Raw genomic sequence first — 9,899 nt, forward strand, 5'->3', positions numbered from 1 at the left:
GGCAACATCAAAGCTTACCAGCCAATACTCAGGACTCCATGCAATGTCCTTGATAATACTTAAGAAATCTGATGAGTCCCTGACATAGGAGGGCAGACTGGTTACGAAAGGCTGTAGAAAATGGTCTATATATCTACTGGTTTTTTCATACAGACTACCAACCGCAGAGACGATCGGTCTGCCTGGGGGTACCTGAAGATTTTTGTGCACCTTGGGGAGCAAATACAATGCAGGTGTTTTAGGATATTTTATATAGAGGTAATTGAACTAATCGTCCTCAATTAACCCCCTAGCTTTCCAATCATGCAACTTATCCCCATATGCACATTTGGACATATTGTAGTCCTCTTTGTTCGCTCTGACATATTTGTGTTCATCAGACAATTGCGTTAAACCTTCTTTAAGGTACATGTCAATAGGCCAGACCACTACGTTCCCGCCTTTGTCGATATTTTTGATAACCACGTCAGCCCAATTCTCCATTTCCTTTAAGGCAAGAAACTGTTTTTTGTTAAGGTTCCAATTCATTTTCAGTTTTGCTCTGTCCATGCGTCTCATTTCCTGTATCATTCCTTGTTCGAAGCTATCAATGTAGCTATTGGCAATTTGTGGAACAAACACAGATCTTGGTTTGAAAACACTGCCACTACTCATACACACCGAGTCCTCAGTATTGACTAAGTTAAACAAAGCATCATCATGTACATCCTCACAACCTGCTAATAATTGTACCGATTGCAAAAGTTCTGCATCGTTTACACTTAGTGTACTGGGTTTCTCAGTTGTTGCATCTTTTCTGATTCGGGGTTTATTTGCAAACCACTTTTTAAGCTTTAATTTGCGAGTAAAACAAAAAAGATCAATTCGGGCATTGGTAAAGTTAAAATTAGACGTTGGACAAAATGAAAGCCCCCTTGACAGTACCTCAATTTGTACAGGTGTTAAAATACGAGTAGAAAGAGTTACCACAGTCTTGGGGTTTATTTTCTCGCCGCCTTGCCTCTGGTTACCACTCCTACTGGGCTTGGAACCGCCTCGGAGGATTTGCCGCCTCTTCCGCGTCCTCCTCTGCCGCCTCTTCCACGCCCTTTTGACGGGGTGCCTGTCTGACGTTCCTTGGTCATCAGGGCTACTTCCTTTAAAATTAAATTTTTTACTGGAATTGCTTCCAATGGTTCGGAGATGTCACTCTCAATTGATTCATTATCATCCAAGATTACTGATTCCCCCGAAGTTGTTGCACCTTGATTTTGTGCCGCTGTCTTTTTTCCAGGTGTAGTGAGATTCTTGGTTTTCGCTTTCTTTGTGGCATCTCTTATTACATCATACCGTTTGGCAAAGGTTAGGATTTGGCCCTTGCTGTAGTCGACTTCGTCGCGATGAAATTTCCGCTGTTTTTTCTCTTTAATTTCCTCTTCGATTTTGTCGAGGCGTTTATTCATTTTATCCATCTCTGTGGTAAATTCACTCTCCGTATATTTGCCTTTTAGTTTCGTGATTAATTCCTCATTCTCTGTGTTGAGTTTGGCACACTCCTTTTCAGCGTTCTTTATAAGCATTTTTAACATGTTAACCGACCAGACGTGATTGTTATCCATCCACTCACTAATTAATTTGGGGTCGGGGTCTTGAAATGTAGGTATAATGAAGATCCTTAAGCCGCGCGGTATCCTATTGCATTCAAGATACTTGGTTAGGGCAGCGGCCTCCCACCAGCACGATTGCTCACGCTTAAGGTTCTTCGAAAGTGCATCCCACAGTGTTTTCAGTTCGTTTACTTGCTTGCCCGGTGGTCTTATCTCATCCCCCACACTGGATTCAGTTGATGTGAAAAGTTTCGCTGCTGCTTCAGCTCTCCTGTTGTTCCTTGATTCTGCCATATTGTTTGACACAACAAAACCGGCCGGTCTGTTGTTGTTTGCGCCGTACTCTTCCGTATTGCACTGTTTACTGGCTGTTAGGCTACCCGGTCCCGGGCGGGAACTGCTCTGATTTCCGATTCAAATTACACTCCAATCCGATCAAATCCCAGGTATCGGAGTTTGTCAGTTGTTAGGGCGGGCTTGCGTAAAGTTCAAAGCTCGCTCTCTTTTTCCTTCACTGCAGTCCCTTAGTCCTGTGCAGCCATGAATCAGGCGGGCAAAAGCTTTTCTTGAAATATAAACAGACGCGGCTTTGGCGTGCTTAAGCCATCTTGAACGGCGGGCTCTCGACGGGGTACGCCAACCCCTAATATAAACACACTCCTGGTCAAGATTTTCATCCACGAAAAGAACCAGAGTCGGAGCCCAAATGTGATACGGTGCTGTCAAGTTTATTCAGCAGAAGGAAACACCCAACGTGTTTCGAGATCCGCCGATCTCTTGCTCACGGGTGGAGTTTACCAGTACCAACATTCTTTTTTAAACCTTAGGAATTTACTGAAAAAACCATAGGTTTCAGGCCTTATATAGTTAGGAATTAACATATCAAAAAAACCACTGAAATTGCTCGTATATAGTTAGATGAACTAACTATATATGGCGCACCCGCAATCCACTGCTGATGATGTCACATATTACATCATTCATGACATGGTCAGTGACATCACTGATGAAATCACTGATGACATCTCAAATGACATCACTGGTGACATCACTGATGACATCTCATTTGACATCACTGATGACATCATCCAGTGACTGTGTTTCTGTAAAGTTTAAATATGTTTTACATATTGAAGAATGAGTGGATGTATAAGTGTCTGGATGAAGGATTTAGTAGGTGCGTGACTGACTGTATGAGTGAGTGATTAAATGTGTCTTACTGAATGCATAGGTTAGTGACTAAACTGTGAATGTGTGCCTCAGTATGTCTGTTGTTGTGTAAGCTGCTGCATGCGTTGATCAGTAGCTATTTGAGCGGCTATATGGGTTATTGATTGGTTGCCCAAATATTTGTATGGGAGACTGAGTGTGTGTGTGGCTGGCTGGGATATGCGTGACTCTGTGCAGATCAATGTGTACTTGTATCAGTGATTGTATAAGAGAGTAAGTATGTGTTAGTATATGTTTGAATAAGTAAGGTGTTGTGTGTATAACTATATAGATGAGGAACTGGATGTGTGATTGATTCTTTACATGACTGACTAGGTGTGTGAGTAACTCCATGGATGAGTGGCAGTGTGTGGGTGTCTGCATAGGTGTATGAGTGCATATGATAGTGTTGCATTGATGAGTGACTGTATGTATGAGTGATTGTAAGTGTGAATGAGTGGATGTGTGTGTAGACCTAGGAATCAGTGAGTGCCTATGTAGTAACTGGTATTTGTGTGTCAATAGTTTCAAGAATGGTAGTCTGTATTTAACAGTGGGTGTATCAAAGGTTATATTAGAGTGTGAGGAGGTGCATCGTATTATCACATGAATGATGTAATCAGTGATGTCATCAGTGATGTCAAATGAGATGTCATCAGTGATGTCATCAGTGATGTTATTTGAGATGTCATCAATGATTTCATCAGTGATGTCACTGACCATGTCATGAATGATGTAATATGTGACATCATCAGCAGTGGATTGCGGGTGCACCATATATAGTTAGTTCATCTAACTATATAGGAGCAATTTCAGTGGTTTTTTATATGTTAATTCCTAACTATATAAGGCCTGAAACCTTTGTTTTTTTCAGTGAATTTTCAAGGTTTTTTAAATGCTAATTCCTAATTATATAAGGCCTAAAACTTATGGTTTTTTCAGTGAATTTCAAAGGTTTTTTAAATGTTAATTCCTAACTTTATAAGGCCTAAAACCTATGGTTTTTTCAGTGAATTTCAAAGGTTTTTTAAATGCTAATTCCTAACTATATAAGGCCTGAAACCTATGTTTTTTTCAGTGAATTTACAAGGTTTTTTAAATGCTAATCCCTAACTAAATAACGCCTGAAACCTATGGTTTTTTTCAGTGAATTTGCAAGGTTTTTAAAATGCTAATTCTATTAGCGGATAACGTTTAAATATGTTAATATCCTTGTCGGACCACCTGAGCAGCCCTCGGGATCCAATTTTTGGACCGGCCCAGCCCTAGGGCACTCACTTTGCAGCGTGCCTGGAAACTCCGCTAGACCAGCTGGGCCACACAGTACTTTCCCGCACTCAAGATCGTGGACAAGTTGTCTTAGCAAATGAAAGTCTCAAATGCAATGTAGGAATGGAAAAATATTTGCCTCGTCTAATGTCCACAGTGCAATTTTCACATGTTGCGCCCACTTTCCAGTTTGCAAGGAGACATTTAAATGTGTTGCGAGTGCATGGTATTTGTTGGCCACTCGCTCCTCTCTGCAGATGTTAATTATTTTTAATTTGGCAGTTGTTCTCTGTGGGATACATGTTTAGTACCTATTGGTCGCCGCCATTTGAACGAAGCAGGCAGTTGTTCCCTTGTACTGACTGCTACTGCTCTAAAAAAGGAAGCTTTATTTTGCACCAAGTATTTGTCTTTTGGCCCCATCCATTCCAGGCGCAGATAACACAACAAAATGCAATACAATACAATTCTGCACCACTTTTTTAAAATACTCACCAGCCTTCCATAATCTGTACTCAAGAGGGGAAGTTTTAGAAAGCAGAATTGTGGAATGTACTGCCTATTTAAAATAGCTATTCATGCGTTTGTAAACTCACCATCACACTTATTTTGGCACTAATAACAGTTGTTTTTTGCACTTTCCTCACACGGCTCGTGCAGTGCATGCGTGAAAGCACACGTGAATGTATGGGAGCACTGGGTTAAGAAGTCTCTTTCATGGCCTAGCACGTGCTTTGCTCCAATATTTGCAGATCGGTAACCCCACCCCCACAAAGCGATACCACAGATAATAAGTGGTCCCAACCGCCGCCCATGCTTGCAGTCAGCACTACCCGGTAACCTCTGGTTTGCCTTCAAACGCAGAGCACCACAAAGGAGTTATCCCGAGTCCGCCTCCTTTCAGAAGCCGGCATCTTCCAACTCTGAGGAATTAAAACTCCCCAAGAAACTTCATCTCGCTGCGTCTTTGGCTGTGCTTCGGTAGAAACGATTAAACCTCGATTGTGGTGGGGAGGTGACCCGTGAAATCCGGGGGCAGGTCCCTCTTCAGAGCCAAAGCAGCATTATGCAAATATGGCGCGGTCACTAATCTACGAAAATGATCGGAGCACACAAGCACAGAGCGGCCGCCTCAATAATGGTGCCGCCCACCCCCCCCACACCCCGCACCAACCTACCTATGCCACTGCTCTCCCAAGGCGTCTCCTCTTCTCCCGGGGCTCCCTCAGCACACGGGAGCCCCGCACCAGCCCACACTTGTCCTCAGGCCAGCATCACCCGGTCTCCCCCTCGGCACAGGAGACCGGACATCGAAGGCTTCCCCCAGGCAGGGGGAAGCGGAAACCACGTCCTCCCGGAAAATGATCGGAGCACACAAGCACCGCGCGGCCGCCTCAATAATGGTGCCGCCCACCCCCCGCACCCCGCACCAACCTACCTACGCCACTGTTCTCCCAAGGCCTCTCCTCTTCTCCTGGGGCTCCCTCAGCACACGGGAGCCCCGCATCAGCCCACACTTCTCCTCACGCCAGCATCACCCGGTCTCCCCCTCGGCACGGGAGACCGGACATCGAAGGCTTCCCCCAGGCAGGGGGAAGCGAAAACCACGTCCTCCCGGCCCCGCTCACAACCAGGCGGCGGCCATCTTCAGGCGGCTCGGGCTGCGGCGGTGATCTCGGGGGCAAAACGAGGAGTGGGCACCCTCGATAATAAAATAAAACAATGAAAATAAAAGAGAGATGCCAGGCCCCCACCCCCCAATTTCTTTTCCCGAAAAATCGCGGGGTGCGCGCTTACAGATATATAATTGTTTTCTCTTTTAATTTTCTCAGGAACTACTGGAGGGATTTACACTATTTAACCAAAAGTGTGATCTGCGTACCAGACACTACCATTTTGACAAGTTTGGTGTAGTTCCCTTCAGCGGTTCAAGCCGTAGCCGTGTCTAAAGGTCCTATGGAAATTAACATGGGGAAAACACGTTTTGGGACCCCCCTTTTTTCTCAGCCCCCACTTGACTAATCCCCCCCAAACTTTCAGGGAAGAAGAGGAGCGGAGCAAGCCATCTTCTTTGAGAAAATTGCGAGCATCATCATCAACCAGCCCCAAAGTTATTCCCAATAGAATGTTGGGGATTTCCAATGGAAACTAGGTCCTAACTATATATACCTACTGACGACCGTCAGTAGGTAATATATATATATATATTGCATTATAATATTACATACTATCCTAGATACATCTTTTTCTCTTGTGTGTATGAAACTATTCCTATTTAAAGCACTCTGTTAAACTTTGAGACTTGTTAACGCTATATAAAACTGCTAATAAATAAATGGTCAAAAGGTCTACCATTCCTGCTGATATGTGGTTAGAAGGAGGTGTTCCCCTTTCACTCCCACAGATCTGGCTAAAGGTTTGGCACAAGCATCATTTGAAGCGTCAAGGCTATTCACACCAATTCATTTGTAAACATTTTTAATTTGCATATAACACCAAAATATAGCACTGAACAATGACATAAAAAGCTTTGCAGTTCTATAGCCATAACCATTCATAGCATTTTAGGGATGAAGCGAGAGAAAGACCGATATTTATATAGAGAAACAAAACCACTGAGAGAGAGAAATAGGCTAGAGGGTACGAAAGACAATTTAGACATATAAAGGAGAGTGACATTGAAATATGGAGAAATAGGGAGAGAGAGAGAGAGAGAAAAAGACACCAGGGACCAGAAAAAGGGAAATAGAAAGATAGAGAGAGAATGAGACATAGGGAAATACAGAGAAATACGGAGACATGGGCGGGATAGAGAAAGAAAGAAAGAGAAGTCAAGGTCGGAGAGACAACTAGAAAGAGAGAGAAAGTCAATGATAGACAGAGTGAGACAGTTGAAAAGAAAAACAAGCAGACAGAAAGACAGGGACAGAAAAAGGGATAGACAGGTAGACAGATAGTTATCTGTGTATGTCTCAGCCTGTGTCTAGCTATAAGTATCTGTAGTTGTATCTCTCTCTCGCCCTCTCTCCTACATCTGTCTCTCTTAGCTTGGCCTCACTCTCACTCTTTCTGTCGTTATTACTACCCTTTTACCTCATTCTGCCCCATCGTTCTGTCTCTTCCAGTCTGTTTACATTGATGTGTCCTAGCATCACCACCCACTGCAAACCAAATCCAGCACTGGTAAAAGTACAAACAGGCCCCATATTGAGGGAGCCTGTGAGTATAAAGATGCTTGATGTCTGTGGGAGGTGGGGGGGAGGGGTGCAAGGTTGTGTCTTGACCTTCGGTCTTGCTTTGAATACCGCCTCCTAGACCCGTGGCATATAAGGGAAATGCCAGAGTGATAAATTGGCCTGTCCAACTGGCCCTGTCTATCATCTGTGCCAAGGACACAAGTATGTCCTGGGCACGTTCATATCTGAGGGGACAGAAGTGAATTTTGGACAAAGTCTGATGGCCCACATTTGAGTGGGAACATCACTCTCGACCAATACATAAATTCAATCACTGCCCTCTGACCCTGGCCTTTTACCAAACTTTCAAACGTCCTTATAAGCCATTGCAACTTCGGTCTTCTCAACCCAATCTCTTGCGAACATGGCTGTCATGTAAGCAAAAATTCTGCGTGCTACTTTAAAACTCCTTGCGCTGTATCATGGCCTGATGTTATATATAGTGATAGACACGGACAATCATCTGCAATCCTCCAGCAGTTTGGGCCTAATTTTATTACTACCGCATACTCCTTCAGACGCTAGTCTATCAATGTCTGGCAGGAAGGATTAGCGTGCACTTGCCTCATCTTGAAATGATTTTTTTCTGTCGTGCCCTTGATGAATACAAGAGCTAACCATTAGCCTGCGCAGCGAGTACGCAGGCCCACCAGGCTCCCCAGGGTCCTGACAAGCAGCTGTGAAAACAAACAACGGACTGCATCGCATTCAAAATCAACATGTATGTAACAATATCTGATGCACTCAGAAAGGAGATGTGTTACTCTGTCGGGAGGAGAGGGGAGGATTTATAGCATTCACGGAAGCACCTTCAGTACTGTGTACGACGGTGCTGGGTTACACCAGTAGAAGGCAAATTAAAAGAATTCCTGAAGCCTCAGAGTACCGAAGATCGTGACCCGTGCTGATCGCCTTAGCCGTATTTTATTGTTCCCTACCATTAACACATGGATGGAAAAGCTTCAACCCTTAGCTGTATTAAGAAAACACACAAATGCCTGTCGTCTGTACCTTTCGTTTTAATGAAAAGGTAAATGCGTTAAAGCTCCACAGTTACTGTTCTTCCAGGTTGAGGAAATGATTGTGGCAGGAATACCGTTTCAAGTACCATTCCACTGTAAACGTTACAGGTTTTTGACAATTCTGTGAAACAACTTTAAGAATAATATCAGTAGATTATACATCGTTTTTCGAAAAAATAAAAAGCCGGAGTCGTTATCCAGTGACACAGTCTAAACCCCGGGCTCGGGAACGGCCAGCACCGAAGCAAAACTGCAGCTCAGCAGTAGCAGGAATCGTAGCCAGTGGGACGCTGGAGCCAGGCGGGAGTTGGCGGCCAGCACTGAGCATACGTGGCTGCCACTACAGCAGTGACGCTAAGGCAGTATCTCTAAAGTCACACAGCGCGGCCGCCTCAATAATGGTGCCGCCCACGCCCCCCCCGCACCCCGCACCCCGCACCAACCTACCTACGCCACTGCTCTCCCAAGGCGTCTCCTCTTCTCCCGGGGCTCCCTCAGCACACGGGAGCCCCGCACCAGCCCACACTTCTCCTCAGGCCAGCATCACCCGGTCTCCCCCTCGGCACGGGAGACCGGACATCGAAGGCTTCCCCCAGGCAGGGGGAAGCAAAAACCACGTCCTCCCGGCCCCGCCGACAACCAGGCGGCGGCCATCTTCAGGTGGCTCAGGCCACGGCGGTGATCTCGGGGAGGAAAAACGAGGGGTGGGCACCCTCGATAATAAAATAAAACGATGAAAATAAAAGAGAGAAGCCCCCAAAGGCCCCCCCCAATTTTTTTTCCCGAAAAATCGCGGGGTGCGCGCACGGTGCGCGCTTACAGATATATATTTGTTTTCTCTTTTAATTTTCTCAGGAACCACTGGAGGGATTTACACTATTTTACCAAAAGCGTGATCTGCGTACCAGACACTACCATTTTGACAAGTTTGGTGTAATTCCCTTCAGCGGTTCAAGCTGTAGCCGTGTCTAAAGTCCCTCTGGAAATTAAGATGCGGAAAACACGTTTTGGGACCCCCTTTTTTTTCAGCCCCCACTTGACTAATCCCCTCCAAACTTTCAGGGAAGGAGAGGAGCGGAGCAAGCCATCTTCTTTGAGAAAATTGCGAAGATTCATCAACCAGCACCAAAGGTATTCCCAATAGAATGTTGGGGATATCCTATGGAAACTAGGTCCTAACTATATATACCTACTGACGACCGTCAGTAGGTAATATATATATATATGTACAAAGTCCTCCTTCCTCCAAAAAGACTGGGACACTTTTTTCAGCGGTGCGTCTTAGGTTGGAGGTCCCCGACAACAATGCTGCTCCACGTACTTCACACGTACCACGCACTATGCACAGGAAAATAAGGATCACTACTTCGTCTGTGTAGTCATCATCAGGGTTTATTTCAAAACCAGAAAGCCTTCTGGTTTTGAAATAAACCCTGATGTTGACTACACAGACGAAGTAGTGATCCTTATTTTCCTGTGCAGAGTGCTTGGTACGTGTGAAGTACGGGGAGCAGTATATATATATATATATATATATATATATATATATATATATATATATATATATATATATATAT

The 9,899-nt window shown here is 44.7% G+C and overlaps 1 protein-coding gene across 1 annotated transcript; it reads right to left on the reverse strand.

Annotated features, from left to right (window-relative positions):
- Positions 1-980: 980 nt before the first annotated feature.
- Positions 981-1,880, reverse strand: LOC147674018 (uncharacterized). The gene has a single exon (XM_086945553.1). The coding sequence runs from the start codon at positions 1,878-1,880 to the stop codon at positions 981-983; it is 900 nt and encodes a 299-aa protein (XP_086801679.1).
- Positions 1,881-9,899: the final 8,019 nt, after the last annotated feature.

The sequence above is a fragment of the Lissotriton vulgaris genome, chromosome 12, assembly GCF_964263255.1.
Source record: "Lissotriton vulgaris chromosome 12, aLisVul1.2, whole genome shotgun sequence".
Lineage (NCBI taxonomy): Eukaryota > Metazoa > Chordata > Amphibia > Caudata > Salamandridae > Lissotriton > Lissotriton vulgaris.